The sequence below is a fragment of the Embiotoca jacksoni genome, unplaced genomic scaffold (assembly GCF_022577435.1).
Source record: "Embiotoca jacksoni isolate LCO1_2020_lvr unplaced genomic scaffold, fEmbJac1.0.p SCAF_132, whole genome shotgun sequence".
Lineage (NCBI taxonomy): Eukaryota > Metazoa > Chordata > Actinopteri > Embiotocidae > Embiotoca > Embiotoca jacksoni.
The window spans coordinates 215,424-233,082 of NW_027185266.1; the positions used below are offsets into that span (position 1 = coordinate 215,424).

The 17,659-nt window shown below is 50.3% G+C and overlaps 3 protein-coding genes across 9 annotated transcripts; 1 reads left to right on the plus strand and 2 right to left on the minus strand.

Moving 5' to 3' along the window:
* Nucleotides 1-360: 360 nt before the first annotated feature.
* On the minus strand, nucleotides 361-5,389 carry LOC138196818 (complex I assembly factor TIMMDC1, mitochondrial-like). Its single transcript, XM_069147183.1, has 8 exons — nucleotides 5,247-5,389; nucleotides 4,137-4,464; nucleotides 3,405-3,570; nucleotides 3,116-3,204; nucleotides 2,935-3,002; nucleotides 2,464-2,542; nucleotides 1,166-1,276; nucleotides 361-1,025 (listed from the first exon to the last, which is right to left on the minus strand). The coding sequence occupies exons 2-8, from the start codon at nucleotides 4,439-4,441 to the stop codon at nucleotides 851-853; spliced, it is 993 nt and encodes a 330-aa protein (XP_069003284.1). The 5' UTR covers nucleotides 4,442-4,464; nucleotides 5,247-5,389; the 3' UTR covers nucleotides 361-850.
* Nucleotides 5,390-5,488: 99 nt separating this feature from the next.
* poglut1 (protein O-glucosyltransferase 1) lies at nucleotides 5,489-11,260 on the minus strand. Of its 7 annotated transcripts, XR_011178157.1 has the most exons (12): nucleotides 11,146-11,260; nucleotides 10,253-10,343; nucleotides 10,010-10,153; nucleotides 9,675-9,810; nucleotides 9,431-9,555; nucleotides 8,923-8,982; nucleotides 8,197-8,359; nucleotides 8,053-8,111; nucleotides 7,767-7,934; nucleotides 7,220-7,276; nucleotides 6,779-7,109; nucleotides 5,489-6,026 (listed from the first exon to the last, which is right to left on the minus strand). XR_011178157.1 is itself a non-coding variant. In XM_069147181.1 (11 exons), exons 1-11 carry the CDS (start codon nucleotides 11,216-11,218, stop codon nucleotides 6,953-6,955), a joined length of 1,167 nt encoding a protein of 388 aa, XP_069003282.1. In that variant the 5' UTR covers nucleotides 11,219-11,260; the 3' UTR covers nucleotides 5,489-6,952. The 7 variants fall into 7 exon arrangements, 6 of the variants coding, with proteins under 6 accessions (XP_069003282.1, XP_069003279.1, XP_069003281.1 ...); XM_069147181.1 differs by having other exon boundaries at nucleotides 5,489-7,109; nucleotides 8,260-8,359; nucleotides 9,431-9,552; XM_069147178.1 differs by having other exon boundaries at nucleotides 5,489-7,109; nucleotides 9,431-9,552.
* Nucleotides 11,261-11,759: 499 nt separating this feature from the next.
* LOC138196819 (calsequestrin-2-like) lies at nucleotides 11,760-17,276 on the plus strand. The gene is given in 12 exon segments (XM_069147184.1): nucleotides 11,760-12,161; nucleotides 13,495-13,579; nucleotides 13,702-13,802; nucleotides 14,345-14,453; nucleotides 15,169-15,242; nucleotides 15,414-15,544; nucleotides 15,641-15,686; nucleotides 15,788-15,842; nucleotides 15,939-16,021; nucleotides 16,023-16,040; nucleotides 16,147-16,221; nucleotides 16,287-17,276. Coding segments are annotated over 12 exon segments (1,428 nt in total). The 5' UTR covers nucleotides 11,760-11,825; the 3' UTR covers nucleotides 16,602-17,276.
* The last annotated feature ends 383 nt before the right edge of the window (nucleotides 17,277-17,659 follow it).

Here is a 17,659-nt window from a genome sequence, read left to right on the forward strand (position 1 = left end):
CTCCCTCAAAAAATAAACACACACAATTATCCACACATCATATATGTTTGGATTCTATCAATTATTGCAGTTCCACAACGCCACCAGTAGAGGGAGCCCTTTGACAATTCTCCGCCGGCCGTCATGATCCCGGCCGAGGACACAGAATCGAGGACATTTGATCCCGCGCTCCTGCCGAGTGACCTTAAGCACGTTTCTTGCTTTATTTTTTTTGGACATCCTGCAGTTACTCCCCCCGTCCCGGGACATTCGTAACTTCCCACACGTTGGACCCTTTTAAGCCTCGACCTCCTACGTTCACACGTCGACATCGATATACTCGTTTACCTGAACTTCTCGTCCAAACGGGTCGACGCGTGTCCTCCGTCGAGCCCGTCCGTCCGTCCGTGGCGCGGGGCCCCAGCTGTTCCCGTGTCGCGTCTTGTTTACACCGGGGTGACCTAGTTGCTGAAGAAAAAGCCCCGAGAGGCAAAATCAAAAGCAAAAAAAAGGGGGAGATAAAACACACCAAGGGCGAGAGAGAGAGAGAGAGAGAGAGAGAGAAAAGGCGTTTTGTAAAAGACAGGAAGAGATTTGTTTGTTTGGGGAGGATGTTTTATTGAGTCGCGTTCCCTCCGCTGCTCGTCCAGCGATCGTGTCGCTCGATCGGATCCTGTTTTAAAGTTCAATCTTCACCCCTCCTACTAGAGTCCCGTTCCCCCTTTATAATCCCGCCTCCCGCCCGTCGGACGCACGACGGCGTCTTCGGATCCCCGAAGTCCGGTGGGGGGGCGAGGGGAGGGTGGGGGGTCCTCGCGGACGCGTCCGGTCCCGCCTTTAATGTCCGACAGTTGCACGGCGGCGGGGGCTCTCACCGGCCGCCCGAATACTCGGTCGCGTCCTCATTCGAGTCCTCGGTCGCGTCCTCGTTCGCCGGCAAGTCCAGCAGCTCCCGAATCCTCCGCGTGTCCTCGCGGAGCTCGTCGGCCCGAGAGCTCGCGTCCAGGTTGCCGATCAGCTCGTCCGTCAGCTGCAGGCGGGCCGTCCTTGGTGTTATGAGGAGAGGAGAGGAGGGTCGCGGGTCAACACCAACAAAAAAAAAAGGAAAAAAACACACCGAGAAAACAGGACACTCTTTTATTTATTTATCGTTTTAAAGCTAAATCTTAAAAGCGTCGGATCGTACCACTCTGCCAGCTTGAGGTCGTACAGCTCCCTGCGCTCCCTCCTCCTCTTCTCCCGGGTGGTTTCTCCCGTCAGGGACTGCAGGCCGAGGACCAGAGCGCCGGTGGGAGCCCTGTGTGGGAGTCAGCTCATGTTACCATCAATATTATTATTATTATTACACACGTACTCCGTTGCTAGGGGTCTGTTGCTAAGGGGTCGGCCCACTTCCTGGAGCGGTAAACGTGGCGTACGTTACGTAGGAGTCTGCTGACGCCACCCGTTGTTCACCGCTCATCGGTCGGAACGCAGATCGCCCTCGCAAAGAGTCGAAGATCACGAGAGTCGATCGCCGCGCGACGTGAGACGGGTCGTCGGAAACCTGCCGTTTCGTCGCGATCAAAGCGACCTCGGGCCGACGGCGTCGACGTCGCGCTCTTCTCCGCGTGACATCGCTCAAATAAAGAAAAGGGGAAAAACAGCGTGCCGGTTGTGTAACCGGTTGTGAAACCAAATCACGCTGTCGAAGCAGCTACTCTATTTGCATAAACTGTCAATTACACAACCGCAGGAATTCAGAGTCCATTTCTTCCCAGCGGTCTCTCACACCCCCTCCCCTCCCCTCATACTTCCACCACGTGCCCGGACAGAGGAGGGGAGGAGTGGGGGGAGGGGGGGGACCACCGTGCCGGGGCCGAGATCTGGAGCGTGATGTGCTTTCGCGATTAGCTGCCTGCTTTCATTTGGCCCCCTTCTGCCCTGAGTGCACCTGCCGTGGCCGGGGCCGCTCTGCGCACATCAGACGCTCCAGGTGGCCGGCCGCTCAGGCGGACAGCGAAGAGGAGGAGGAGGAGGAGGAGGTGCCGGCGCAGGGCCGAGAGGAGAGCCGACGATCGCCGGGTCCAAATCGGAGCGCGGTACATGGAGACGAGAGGCGGGAGCAACAGCAGCGGTGTGAATGGAGACGGGCAGCTGCTGCCTTGGCCCTCCTCCCTGCTCTAGTACCCAAAACATGGCCCTCCGCGGTGCACATGAGTCCCTCTGGCACCGAGCACAGACTTGGACGAGTGTGAGTGTGTGTGTGTGTGGGGGGGGGGGGGGGTTCAGCTGTGCGGCAGACGGTTGCTGGGAGGGGCGCAGCTGGCTGCCAGAGTGCTCGCTGCTTCTCAAGCAGCACAAGCGTGAGCGAACACGCAAAACAGCAGCATCTGACGGCGAAACCCGATCCCGAGTTCCCGTCCCGACGGGAAACGCCTCGACCGGATCGGCCGCTCTGGCGTCCCGGCGATCGGAGGAGGGAGTTCAAACGGGGATGCTCACCCCATGACGGCTCCGAGGACGGACCCGGCCACCAGCCCTCTCAGGCCCAGGTTCACGCGGAACAGGCCCGCGGTGACAGCTGCTCACACACACACACACACACACACACACACACACACACACACAGAGTTTCATCGTCAGTCAGGATTCAACGAGCCGGAATACAAACCGCACGTCATAAACAAGGGTCGTTGAGTTTCACCGTAATTGCCGGTAGCGGAAAGTCGACCGCTCGTTTTACGAACTTTGAAATCACGTCGACTGGACACAGGATTTCTGCGACGCGACAGTTTAATTTAAAACGGACTTTGTTTACGCCTCTGCGGTTCGGGAGGCCCGGCAACACCGGACAAAAACATAGACCCGCTTCCTGAGGCGAAATGCTAATCGAACAGCAGACAACAGGTTGAAAAGTGTGAATGTGAAGCGGCTCTGTCGTTGAGAGAAAACATCACAGGTCACGTGACTCACCTCCGGCTGCCACGTAATGACCGACGGCGTCTTTATCCCGGTACACAGACAGCCCGGTGCTGACGGAGCTACGGAGAGGCGACTTATCATTATCATTGTTATTATTATTATTATTATGATTATACATTCATTCCTCGCTCATAACGACAGCGTTCTCGATGAATCTCAGCGCACCACTTACTTGAACAAGGTGACGATGACGGCGACTCTCCAGCCCCACCTCCACCCGTACCTCACGAAGCCCCGGATGGCTGCGTTGTGGGCCGAACGCTGACGGAGGAAAGACGCGTCCGATTTATTTACGTACTTCGTCGTCGTATTAAACGTATATATATATATTTTTTTGCTCTTTCAGGATCATTCTCCACAAATCTTTCGGGAGCGTCCCATCTGACGATTCATCTCGTTACGGTGCCGCTTTTGAAATCGGTCTTTTCCCAAAATCCCCGTTTTCACAGCTTCCCACTCACCACCGCCTCCACCCGGTTGGTGTACATCTCCGCCTGGCTGACCTGGATGTACCGCCGCCTGGCGTGGCGAGCGGCCGGCAGCCCGCCGTACACGCAGCCCGCCAGCGCGCCGACCACGGCGCAGTTCATCGCGTTGGTCAGCTCCTCGGGGTATTTCTTCGTGGCACTGCGGGGGAGGGGGGGGGGGGGGGGGGGGGGGACGAGAGACGAGGATGTTTCGTTTAAAAAAAAAAAAGAAAAGAAAAGGACAAAAAAAAAAAAAGACGCGATTAAAAGGCTTTCGCGAACATTCAAACAAAATACAAAATCAAACAAATAAAAACCACCCCGGAAGAAGACGCGCTCTGATGTTTGAAATGTAGAAACTTCGCGTTTACAAACCCGCCGTCAGTTTTGACCGATTGAGCAGAAACTCTCCGACGCGACGGCGGATGTGTGCTGCTATATTTGAGGAGACTGATTGTACTTGAATAAAAACACCACCCTCGCAAATTCCTGCATAATTACGTGGACTCGGATGAACCGAACGGTTGCCGCAACGACTAAAATCGTTTAAGAACCGGGGCGGTTCCACCTTAAATCTGACGTCGCTATAAACGAGCAAATGAAAGCAGAAAAAGCACAAAGACCAAAAAAAATACATAAAAATACAAAAGAAACATTTTGAAAACGTGTTTAAGGGGATTTACAAGCTTTTTAAAGAGAGAAAGGTGATGAATGAAAAACACTGACTCTCTGTCAAACAGCTCCTTGATGCGTTCCCATCCCGTATCTGGGAATTCAGGCTTGCCGATGTTCTTCGGGAGGCTGCTGGGAGACGGGACGGGAACGGGACCGGAGGAGGAGGAAGAGGGAAGAGGCATCTGTGCCGGCTGGGCAGCCAGCACGTCAGCTGCGTGGACCCTGGGGAGCAGGAAGCAGGAGAGAGGAGGCCCGGCGCCGCGGAGGAGGCCCCGCAGTAGGCCGGTGCCGAGCGCAGCCCGGGGGGACGAATCTGTCCGTCGCCTCCGCGGGGCGGAGCTCGTTCTGGGCAGCATCGCGCTTTCAGCTGGCGTCGGGGCTGCGGTGGGGAGGCGCAAAACACACGGTCACGTGTTTTTTTTTTGGAGGGATGTCGCGAGTCGCTGCTGCCTCCATTTATAAGCTCCGTCCCCTCGCGACAAACGAGCCGGCGGGGCGATGATGTCAAACTGAGCGTGGGGGATGTCAGAAGTGACATTTATCGTTCGTAACATTTTATTTTGTTCATTTAAACGTCTGCATTTCATTTACTAACATTAATGACTTTTACTGGTAACTAGCTGATACCAATAAATATTATACAGACCTAAATGTAGCCAACATACAGGCTTATATCTATATATGTATATATATATATATACATATATAGATACATATCTATATAAAATATTGTTCATTATTCATGTAATCATTCATTTATTTAATTTTTTCTGGGAGGTGTGGCGTTTTCTTTCTCGTCCAATGGCGATGCCAGCAGGGTGTGACGTCACGACGGAACGTCCCATTTGATCAGCTGATTCGGTGAGACGGGGGACGCTGGCAGAGCTGGTGTCAAAGGTCAACACCAAAAAAAAAAAGGTCCACCGCGTCTTCATAACTCGGGACGAGACGCTCCGTGAATGTAAAGACTGATAATCTCCGTTTACTGTTCAGGAAACATTTTCAAAGCATCACGAAGAGCAAAACTGACGTTTTTACAAATATTGACTTTGTTATTTATAAAACAAAAAAACCACTAACGTCCGATAATGGGAGCATCGATGTTAGCGGCTAGCGTGCTATTAGCCTCGGTCATATCACGGGGAAAACACAGCGACTTACCCGCGACGGGGCCGGGGACTTCCTCCACACCGAACAGACGTGTTTTACGGACTCGTGAAGTCCCGCTTAACGTGCATTAACGTCGACATTTCTGCCCTTCTCCGCTCCGGTTTGTTACCACCGCTCGCGACTTGACTTTCGTGCAGCTAACAGGCGTTTCCGCTTTCCGACAGCTGGCCGGAAGTGCAACCGCGCAGACCCCCAAAAAAAGGAACCACAGCGCCATCTGCCGCCGGAGGACCGAACTGCGCCCGATACATCAGCAATATGGATTTACTCTCGACTCGCGCAACCGGTGCGGTGGTTTACAAAACTGCACGTGCATGGACAAAGCATTGACAAAGACAATTCGAGATTAGTTTTTTTTACACATTTATGTAGATTCAAAACAAAAACATCTACCCAGTTCGTAACAGCGGTACAAAAACCTCCACAATCGCGACACCGGTGAGAACAATGTGAATACTACAACATATTCAACACCATCCTGGATCGAATATGTATTAACACCGAGGAAGATTCTTTTAAAAGGTAAAGACAAAACTAACATGAGTGTTTCTTGGAAACTTAGCGGTTGCTCTGGATATTATTGCTTAATGTTGGCACTTTGTGTGAAAGGGAAATGTCATTGTTCTGTACGTTCGAGTCACTAAAGTCGTGGCACGTCCCAGCTGCTGAAGTTATTGCCTTGTTTGGAATTAAAGGTTGCTGCAGTCCCTCCGGTTGTCCGGGAGGGGGCAGTGTGGCTCAACTTATGGCTCGTGGAAGCTTTGCAGTCAACTTCACACACACACACACACACACACACAAAAAAAAAAAGACAAAATTGAAAGACAATCAACAAATTAGCGTCGCGGCTAAATACAACTTCCAACAAATAATATTCGGCACCTCTTTTGTGGGGATACGGATCTAACGCTGCTGTACTTTCTCCCTCGCTAGCATTAATAACTACAAATCCTTCGCAGACGTTCGAGCCGTCCGCTTCTATTTCATCGTTTCTTGAACGAGGCGCCCGACTTCACCCTTTCGCTCCCTTCGCGTTACGACGGGTAACAAAACGTGACCTTCGAATACCGACTTAAGACAAACAAATGAACATTAAAGTTACGCCCAGATCGTAAGACGATGTATATTATTAATCGATATCATTAGACCCGAATTCGTGTCTTTCGAACGTCGCGACCCCGGTTTTAAACGCAGGCTTAGCGTTACGTTTGCTGTACCTGATCCCCACGCGTCGCAATAACCCCCGAAGGACATCATCAGGGGGGTGCTTCCTGTCCCCTCCTGAGCCCCAGAAGACACTATGGACATTATTATGCTTTTCGCAGGGTGAGTATTTCCTCACCGTGACGAGTAAACTGAATGGAAATTTGCATAATGCCCCTTTAGTGAGTAAAAAAAAAAAAAAAAAACACAACAACACACCTGACGTGGGTGTCATTTTCACAAAGAGTGATTTCAGGAGACAAAATCAACTCACTGAAACGGGAAGTGAGCTGTAAAGATTTGTCACGAGCCCTCCCTACCTCCCCCTGGTGGCAACAGAAGGAACGGCAGCACCCGCGAAAACCATCCAGACAGACATTTTGGACGAACATGGAACCGACGGCAGCGTGGAAACGTCGTTCGCGAGGAAGCGGCCTCGTCGGAGCGGCTACGTTCGCCGTGGACGGCTTTCCCTCCGCCGGCGGCCTCCCGTCTCACAGCTCCGTCTTGCCGGGTTTGTGGACGACCCGGTTGTAGCCGCTCCTCCTCTGAGGCCGGTAGGCGAGGAGCCGGCCGAACTCGGTGAGGAGTCTCTCCCAGTAGCAGGTGACGTCTTGCATCCGCAGGTGGTCCAGGATGAACTCCTTCCCTCTGGGGTTTTCGTTTTCATTTTTTGCCGAAAAGGGAGACAAACGGGGGACACGTCAACACGAGACCGCGTTTCCCGATCCACCGTTCCGACATTAAACGTGACCCGCTACCTCGTGGCCATCTCCTCGGCGACGGCGTCGTTCTCCTTGACGAATTGCAGCAGCTCCCTGGAGACACGGAGACGGTAAACACCGGCAAATACACACAATTCAACAACAGGCCTGAAAATAAACAAAAACATCTGCGAGCGTCACTTCGATTATAGATATTCAACAGGCGGCGTTCAACTTTGGCAAAAAACTTTTTGCCGCTTATTAATTGCAGGTCCATTTTTTTTACGCGCCGAGCTTTTATTGAAGGACGCGTTTCGCGCGTGAAATGTGTTTTCCTCCACATTCGCTGATTTTCTTCTACTTTTATCGCTTTATTTACTCACAAAAAAAAGGTCATATAGCCTCGTACGAATCTACGGATCTGTCCGAGCTGCGCTCGGGGTCGTTTCCGGTTGTAGATGTCGGCTTCGTTTTAAAACCGCCGGAAAAAAACCCTTCAACCGTTTCCGTGTTCGGACACGACGCTTTGCGACGTCGCAAATCTCATTCGAAACAAATCGACGCGCGCCGGGGATTGGCCGCGCGGCGTCCCGAGCCGACCTACCTGACGTCCGACAGGTCCTGCCGCACGGGGATGAAGTGGACCCAGGGACGCAGCTGAGGGTAGAAGAACTCCTGCCACTCGTCCCCGACGTGAAACACCAGGGAGCCGCAGAGGAAGAGGTGCTTGAGGCGGAAGCTCGCTGCCACGCCGCGGAAGTTGAATAAGTACCTGCAGGGGAAAGGGAGGACGGCAGCTTTTCAAAGTAAAAGTCCGGCAGCTGGGGCGACGCTCCTGTCGACCGGGTGAAATAAAAGCCTTTCGCTTTGGACGTGTTCCCGCCGCTTACTTGTATCTGCAGTGATCGGCCAGCGGGATCTCTTTAGCCGGCGGTCTCCCCAGCGTGTCCTGAAACGGACACAAAATTCAATAAATAAATAAATCGACAACACAAACACGCTTTCGGGATTCATGTTTTTCCTTGTCGTGTCACCGCAGAAGAAGAAGAAGTAGTCGCTTCAGGAAGCGTTAGTAAAGGGCGCGTTTGACCTCTGACCTTCTCGGACTTCCAGGCCTGGTTCTTGGTGTACTCGGCGTCCACCAGCTCCGGAGCTTCTCTGGAGAGGAGGATCAGCGGGTCGCGCTCCGGACTGGTTCTGGAAAGAAACGCAGAGGAGATCCGTTATGTTCCGTGACAGTGAGAGCTTGTTTTTTTTTCATTTTTTTTTTTCAAATTTTGATAAAGCTGTTGTTCACTTTCATCTTGTAAACTTTGTTCACGCCGTGTTTTTTTTAAGGAGAGCGAGAAGGAAAAATAACAGTCAAAAAAAAGTCTACATTGTGTAAATAATACATAGAAAAAATAACAAACAGCGGAGTAGCTTAAAGAAAAAAGTTATAAGTCCAAATTCACCCAGAACACTTTCCAATTACAAAACAACACGCCAGAAGTAAATAAAACCATAAACGACCGCATTCAAACATCCCTGTTAAAAATGAAGCAGCGCGGGTCTGCAGCCGGATCATCCGGGGACGTTCAGAGTGGTCTATTGGGATAAAATGGTGCCTTAAAAGTCTTTTAAGACATGATGGACTTTGGTCACGAAGGGCCACGAGGAAACAAAACACATGCGGACATGGCAATAAAATAACTTCACTGATCTCAGGGAAACATTTTGGAACAATTAAGACGGACTTGAAGTTGTTGACGGGAACCGACCTGGAGCCCCTGAAGAAGCCTTTGGACTCTTTCTTCTTCCAGAGCCACCGAGCTGCCGACCTGCCGCGACACACGACGCCGTTAAAACACTCGGGAGGTCACTTCATGCTCCGATCTCAAAGTGCCTTTGATCCAATAAACCTTTATTATTCTTTTCTCGAGGACACCAAACGAGAGGATGCCAGCAAACTCCCTATTTTTGAATATTATTTATATTTAGTGCAGAAAACAAACTACAATGATAATGACATTAATACAAGTTTGTGTCGGGATGCAACTGGTAGTGTCTTTTTTTATACATATTCATAATCTGTCTGTTATTTTAATCTGTTAAAAAACAAAAAACTTCAATTTACTATCAGAGAAGACTTATTATTATTGTTATTAAAACACAAATACAATTCAATTCCTTTCAATGGACCGGTTCATCATTTCAGCATCGGTCAACAAGCACTTGGCGTCCCGAAATACGCGTCGACGATATCGAGCCGCGGTTTCTTTTTCTTACTTCTGAAGCTCGTCCCTCATCAGGTCCCATCGTCCCAGTCCGGTGGGGTAGATGGGCCACACGGCCGGCCCGCCCTCCCAGAAGGTCCACGCCGGGTACATGATGTCCTGGTAGTCCGAGGTCTGCTGACATCAAACACGCGTCAGAAACAGTTACGGCACTTTTTCATGCGTGTGTTTTGACGTGTGTGTGTGTGTGTGTGTGTGTGTGTGTGTGTGCGCGTGCGTAGAGAAAACGCTCCGACCTTACTGAAGGAGAAGACGGGCAGGGTCGGCTGCACCCAGCTGGGGACTTGAGGGTAGTCCCTCACGTTCACCACCATCTCCACGTCGGGCAGCCTGTCGATCACCTGCAGGATGAAGTGCTCCACGCCGCTGCACCTGAGGACGGGACGGCAAAACCGACGGCTTCAAATCCTTCACGGGGACGTCCCGTCCGATCCGATTCGATTCAATTCAACTTTATTTACATAGCGGCCAATCGCAACGCGGGTTATTCAACAATTTCCACGTAAACCGAGGAGGGGGGACGTAGAGCGTCCGTCAATCGCAGAAGACGAGCCGCTTTGTCCGTCCTCACCTGGCGGGGAACATGCAGCCGCGCTCTCTGTACAGCTTGTGTCCGATGACCTGGTAGTGAGTGCCCACCCCTCTCTGAACCGTCGCGGCCATGACGTCCTCGGAGAGTCCGCCTCGAAAGGGCTGCAGGTCGCGTTGAAGGACGCTGAGGAGAAAGATTACACACACACACACATATATATATTAAATCTGTAATAATCTGTCTGATAGATGTGTCTTTTCGATACGTTTTGAAAACACCCACCTCAGGTGGCAGCTGCAGTTGACGGGGTCGCACGGCGTGTAACCTTCAACCGCATCCCAAACCCTCTCTCGGATTTTCTTCCACCGTTCGCCTGCAACGACACGCGTGAACCGATTTTCAGATCCCGTCGCGTGACATCGCTATTCGAGTCGTTTTGGCGGCGGCGCCCGAATCGTTTTCGTTCATCTGTATAAAAACAGCCGGAGGAAGCCAAACACAAATCTCCACGCGTCCCAACGATTTCAGGTTTGATTTGCAATGACATCTTTTTTTGTTGTTGTTGTTTTTTTGGAACAATTCAAGAGAACGTACAGAAAACAAAACAAATTGAGAAGGAAAAATACACAAATAAATTAAATAGACAACAACAACAAAAGCCACAGGTCACCTTTTAACCTTTAACCTAAACTGATCATTTCCACAGACCGTTTGTCCACGACAGAGGAGGAATCACATTTACTAATCCATTAATCGTTTTTAATTTATTTTTAAATTAAATTATTAATTTATTATTTATAATAAATTATAATAATAACATTATTTATATATTTTAATTTATTAATCGTCTCCACGAGTCTTTTTCGGTTCATTTCATGCCAAGATTGGAGCACGAGCCGAATAAAATATTGACATAATGCACTTTTTTTTTTTTTAATTTTTTTACATCGTTCCTGTTCAGAGAACTTGGAACCACAAATGTCCACGTTGTCTGAACATCTCGGTGGAGGTAGCCTCCGGGGGGCTAGTCAGCTAGCTCGGGAAGCGATGCGTGACTTCCAAAGTTCCTCGAAGGAGCCACGACGCGGCGAAAACTTTAAATAAAACAAACCCCCCCCCCAAAAAAAGCAACGAAATAACCCCCGCGAAGCCGTGTTTGTCTAACTACGTCTTACCCGACACACCGACCGAACTCCAGCCACAAACTTGCAGCAGTATTAAAAGCCTCCACGGCCGGAGGAGCTCCATTTTTCTCTTTCCGAGCTCCGAGGCCGGTGATCGGTGCTCCGCGGCTTCTGCCTGGATGACGTCATCGCGGCAACGGCGACGTTCGTCTGGGACGCGTCGCTTACCGTAACTCTTGTGAGAGAAGCGCAAAGCCCCGTTAAAGGGACACGCCACCCACGTTTTCACCAAATACGTCCATTTAGTCTCCGTCATTTTCATAGCGTATCATCTCATTTACAAATACGCTGCCATATCTTTTACTGAATACATAAAATGTATATAAATTAAATACCTAACCTAAACTAACTTAAATAACACTCGAACGCCTGATCAAATCCCCAAAGCTTCTTTTCCTTTCCGTCTCTGGAATTGACTTCCGAGGCCTAAAAAAAAAAAAAAAATCGCAAACTCGGGAACGGCCGTCCTTTAAAACGCCATGACTTTCTCGGTCAGGGAGAGAAAAAGGAGGTGTGAGGGGGCGGGGGGGGGGGGGGGGGGGGGGCCCTCTGGAGATTTGGGCAGTGAGACTCCAAGTGACGGAGAGGAGGAGGAGACAGACGACAGGTGGAGAAGGAGAGAAAAGAGGCAAGAGAGAGAGCAGATGAAACAATAGAGATCGAACCGGCGGATGACTTTTCGGCGCTCGTGTATTCAAATTTGGCCTTCAGAGGCTCTTCGCTTTCTTTGCCGACTTCCTCCTCGCCTCCGCGGCCGAGCCGCCATGCAGCACATCTGGATCGCCCTCCTCTCCGGCCTGTGCCTTCACCTGGTTTCCCTCTGCTGCGCCGAGGAAGGTCTCGAGTTCCCCAACTTCGACGGTAAGGACAGGGTGCTGGACGTCAGCGAGCGCAACTACAAGAAGGCCCTGAAGAGGTACGACCTGCTGTGCCTGTTCTACCACGAGCCTCTGCCGGCCAACAAGGGCCTGCAGAAGAGGTTCCAGATGACGGAGCTGGTGCTGGAGGTGAGGGGGTAGTGATGGGGGAGTGGCGGGGGGATCTGGAGGACAGCAAAGAGACAGAAAAACTCATGAAAATCAGTGCTCGTACTCTTCTTCTGTTGATTTAATACAAAAAAAAAGAAAAAGTGACAATTTAGCGGTTTTCTACGGTTCAGGTGTAGAAATGCAGATATTTGAAATAGGCGGTTTCATCTATCTCATTACAAGTTAAAAAAAAGAAAAGGCAATCGGTCACATTTTTTTTTTTACAAATATCTTATAGCGGATAAATTCTAACGGCTCAGAAAAGTGAGTAAATTCTTTATTACCTGTCTTAGAAAGGACAGAACTGTTTCAGTGGGAAGTGTTTGGTGGGGGGGGGGGGGGGGGGGGGGGAGGGGGGGGGGCTTTTTTTGTTGTTGTTGTTTCGTTTTGTTTCCGAGAACGTGCTTAAACTTGCCACAACAAGACTTTGTAAAGTCAGCGACCCCACCACCACCACCCCGGCAGACAGTGAATGCCTCGTTCTTCGTCCTTCAGCGCGTCCGCTCAGTTGAACACCGGCTATCATAACACCGTCACAGTCGTACGTTCCACCTGCGCCGCTTTTTAAATCCCATCAACTCCTCGGTGGTCTCGCGGGGAGCGTTTTTATAGGTCATTCTGTTAATTATAGCTCGTTCCCAAAAACTCTTTCACTTTATCCGGCTGCGAGCTGGAAATAACGAGATCGTCTCACCCCTTTTGTAATTTTGAGCTGGAAGTGAGACAGATTTCTTCTTTTTTTTAGTTTAGTTTTTTTTTAGTTTTGCATCGCGGTGGTGTTTCCTGCATTGCTCAAAAAGCGGACGCGCAACAAGTCAAATCTCTCTCCTCCGCTCCCCTCTAATGAGGAAACTCCACAGGGGGGCTCTCGGCACACACACACACACACAAAGTTAGTCTATTTTAAAAGCTCTTTTCACTCGTAAAAGACCAAAAGTGGCTGATTTTCAGATTCTTACATTTTTATTTGAACTAAATGGCTAAAAAAAACGGATGCTGAGAACATGAAAAGAAATGTTCAAAAGAGCTTTGTCACTTTTCCGACTGTATAAATCATCTCCGGTCTAAAGGTTTAACTAGTGACCTCCTCATGTGGGGAAGGGGGGACGACTGAGCCCCCGCTACGTACCTTATTCATTCTGATGGCAATGAATTAAAAGTTAAAAGTACCCGAAAAAAAAAAACCAAGCCATTCAACGTCACACGCGTGTCGCAAACTCCTTCCCGGGTCATTCAAGCTTTCAAAAGGTACAAAAAAAATATACGCCCATAAAAAAGAATCTGCCTCATACTCGTTTTCGTCAACGCGCAGCTCACAGCTCAAGTCCTGGAGAACAAAGACATCGGTTTCGGGATGGTGGACTCCCAGAGGGACGCCAAAGTAGCCAGAAAACTGGGTATGACCTTTTTCAAATCTATCGCACTGAATAAACTTGTAAATAACGTGACTTTAAGGGCAATAATACCTTCAAACTGGCGTGGTTGAAGTGACGGACGGTGCCTGTGCCGTCTTCACCAGGTCTGGAGGAGGTGGGCAGCTTGTACGTCTTCAAGGACGACCGGATCATCGAGTTTGACGGGGAGCTCTCGGCAGACACGCTGGTGGAGTTCCTGCTGGACGTGAGTGACAACAAGTCCCCCCCCCCTCCTTTCCTGCCGAGTTACTGCTTATGAAAGCGATAAAGTGGGACGTCTTCAGTGTGACAAATTTAAAAGACATTTCAGAAGAGCTTCCGGGACTGAAAAGTGAAGCCGACGTAAAAGGGCTTTGAGGTGCAATACCGCCGAGGGCCACGAGGGGGCCCGGCCACCCCAAAACAAAAACAACCTCAGGCTCCGTAGACTCCGGTTCAAAAAGCAACAATTTCTCTCGTGAAATACAAAGCTAACCATTTAAAAAAAAAAAAAAAATGTATTACGGTGTCATTAGCTCGTCAAAATACGGTCCCTTCTGGAACGTGCGGAAAAAAAAAACGGTAGCCACGATTTAAGCTGTCAAAATGACAGTTCGGCCTCTCGGCACGTAAGCTCCTTCGCTTTCTCGCCGCGCGTTCGGACCGCTTCGCGTTCGGTTCGAACGCGCGGCAAAGAGACGAGGAATGTCGCCGCCTTCCGGACTTCGTGGCGAAAACTCACGCTGCCCGTGTTATACTGCCCCCTAGGTGCTGGAGGACCCGGTGGAAATGATCAACAACGCCATGGAGCTGCGAGCCTTCGAGAGGATGGAGGAGGACATCCGCCTCATCGGTTACTTCAAAGGAGAGGATTCACGTCAGTTAACGTCGCCGCGCTCAAAATAGTTGCGTTTGCGTTTACGACGGCGGGCGGGCGCGCAGTCGGGGGTCGAGCCGCCCGTCTACGCCCGAAAAAGTCGCCTCGGTGCGTTCACCCGGACGCCGACGGGATCCGGACACTAACGGAGCCGCTGCAAATCGCCGTGTTGCCTGAAGGGCTATTAAAGGGGAAACTGTGGCGCTTTCTCTCTCTCGGTCTCAGGAGAGCCTTTAAATAGCTTCTAGCTCTCCGTCTAATAGGTCAAACCGCAATTATAGCTCCTTTTTTTTTATACATTACAGAAAAAAAGAAAAAAAAGAAAAGGGAGACCAATGTGAGGCCACCCGGTCTGACGTGACGGCGGCATGAATTTTCATTAGGTATCCTATTTTCTGTCCGGAGATGGGTTGGTCCTTGGCGGTGACCTTGCCGGGAGACGGAGGCGGGAGCGCGTTACGAGCGTATAAAAGCGTATTAAGGCTGAGACTTTGTTCCCCGGGATGAAGACGGAGGGATCGTGATGGGAAAACCGAACCGAGAGGGTTTTTCGCCGCTCGCACTCCCTCCTCGCGTGCTCGTAGATTCGCCGAGGAACGTGAGCGGACTGCGAACGGTGAAACTTCCAACGCTTTCACTTTCTTGACTTTGGTTTCTGTCTTCTTTTTTTGTTGTTGTTGTTGTTGTTGTTGTTGTTGTTGTTTTCCGTCCTCAGACTACAGAGCTTTTCAGGAGGCCTCGGAGCGGTTTCAACCTTGCATCAAGTTTTTTGCCACGTTTGATAAATCTGTAAGTCTTCATTAACTACAAAAAAAAAAAAAAAAAAAAAAACACAAATAAAGTAGGAGGTCGTAGTTTGACACTTTTAGGTCAAATTCAAATCTTTTTTTCGCGGTTCTTTACGACATCGTAATGACATCCTGGAGTGTTTTTTTGTTGTTGTTGTTGTTGTTTTTTTAGGTCGCCAAACATCTCTCCCTCAAGATGAACGAAGTGAATTTCTACGAGCCGTTCATGGAGGAGCCGGCCATCCTGCCGGGCAGACCTCTGTCGGAGATGGACATCGTGGACTTCGTCACCCGGCACAGAAGGTCCGTCTATTTCGTTTTCGGAGCGCCGCTTATCGCACATTGAAAGCTTTTATTGCGTCGCGGGGGATTTCAGGGCGGTAACGTGCTTCTTTGCAGGGCGACTTTGAGGAAGCTCCGTGCGGAGAACATGTTCGAGACCTGGGTGAGTTCGGTTCCGCTAAAAGCAGACGGTTCGCGGTTTTGATCGGGAGTCGCACCTCGGCCCGTATTGTAACTCCGCTCTCATTCTCCTTTCGTGCCCAGGAGGACGACATGGACGGAATACACATCGTGGCTTTTGCTGAGGAAGAAGATCCCGGTACATTTTGCTCTTTTCATTTCGCAGATATTGATCTGTCTTTTGCGCCCCGCGAAAGGTGAGCTCGGGAGTCACGGCATACTCTTGCGTCCTCAGACGGCTACGAGTTCTTGGAGATCCTGAAGGACGTGGCCAGAGACAACACCGACAACCCGGAGCTCAGCATCGTCTGGATCGACCCCCGACGACTTCCCTCTGGTTCTGACTCCTCATCCGTTTTCTCTCTCAAAAAGATTTATCTTAAGATACTAAATCTGCACGCGACGGTGTCTGAAGTGAACTCGCTTTTGTCCCGTCCCTCCAGCTCACCACCTACTGGGAAAAAACCTTCAAGTTGGACCTGTTCAGACCCCAGATCGGCGTGGTCAACGTCACGGACGTAAGTAAGGGTTGAAATCTCGGCGCCGGCGTAGGGTCGGCGCGCCTTGACCTCGTCTGTTGCAGGCCGACAGCGTCTGGCTGGACATGTCCGACGACGAGGACCTGCCCGCCGCGGAGGACCTGGAGGACTGGATCGAGGACGTCCTGTCGGGGAGGGTAAACACCGAGGACGACGACGAGTCCGCCGACGACCGGCAGGACCTCGACAGCTACGTCGCGGAGGACGGCGGGGACAGCCGCGACCCGGACGAGGAAGACGACGACGGCGGCGACAAACTAAACCCGACGGCGGCGGGTCGGACGCTGTTTTCCAGTCGTTTAAAAACGAGTTCGACTTCAAGAAAACAACGTAGGGTCTTCATGAGTTCTAAAGTCTAGACGGCGTAGATGGTAGTTTTAAAAGATCCATAAAACAGACGTAATTAAAGGTCATCACGGGAACAGTTCATCACAAAGTTTAGCCCGAAGCTGTAATTGTCTCTTTGGCCACTGGGGGGCAGCACAACAAACTGCAAACTGTGTCTTATTATCACTTTTCAAGTTGCTACGGCAAACACGTTAGGGAGCTGCATTAGCGTTCATGTTTGTGTCTACGTAGTGATTCCAAGTCCAAATTTTTCCCTCGTTTTAGCTTTTTTTTTGGTTTTGTTTTGTTTCGGTTGTCGTTTTTCGCCGCCAACTCCAGAGAAAAACATCTGGCTCTTCAGCTGCGACGGTAAATGCCGCGCGATGTTCGGCAATTCTGTCTGCAAGTTGTTTGGTGCTACGGTTTTCTTTTCTTTTCTTTTCGCTGTAAACAACACCCGACGAGTCAACCGCCGAAACGTTGAAGCTACGGGGGCCGTAAAACCAAAACGACACGCCGAAAGACGCTAAAACATTCCATAGAAACTAGAGGGGAACCGTGGAGTCGGACGATCGTTGTGGGTTGTTTTTTTTTTCCCCCGTGGTTTTGTCGCAATGAAATTTGATCCGCTGTTTAACGTAAAAATATAGATTATAGCGGCTTTAAGAAGAAAATGTACGCGTGAAAAATAAATATGAATGCTTCAATCGTTTACTTGTGATTCATTCAGAGAGAATTAGTTATGTTTTATGAAGTCTCGGTAAATATTTTCATCTCGTTAAAAACTGTATTAATAAAAGCCCACGATGCCTACGTGGTGTCTTTAATGTAGTTTCTCTGTGTTTTATATGATAATACACAACTCGGTTCTCTCCGTCATTAAGAAAGTCCGTACTGATTTTCTCTCCCAGTCGCTGAGCATTTCCCCCTCCCTGAATTATTCAAACACGGGTAAATAATTCAGTCACGTAATGCCTCCTAACGGGAGCGGAGACCCGGACATCGAGGCTGGCGGGGGGGGGGGGGGACGAGACGAGATGAGACTCGAAGGGGACCGACACACTGAACCTGTAACGCTGGGCGCGATATA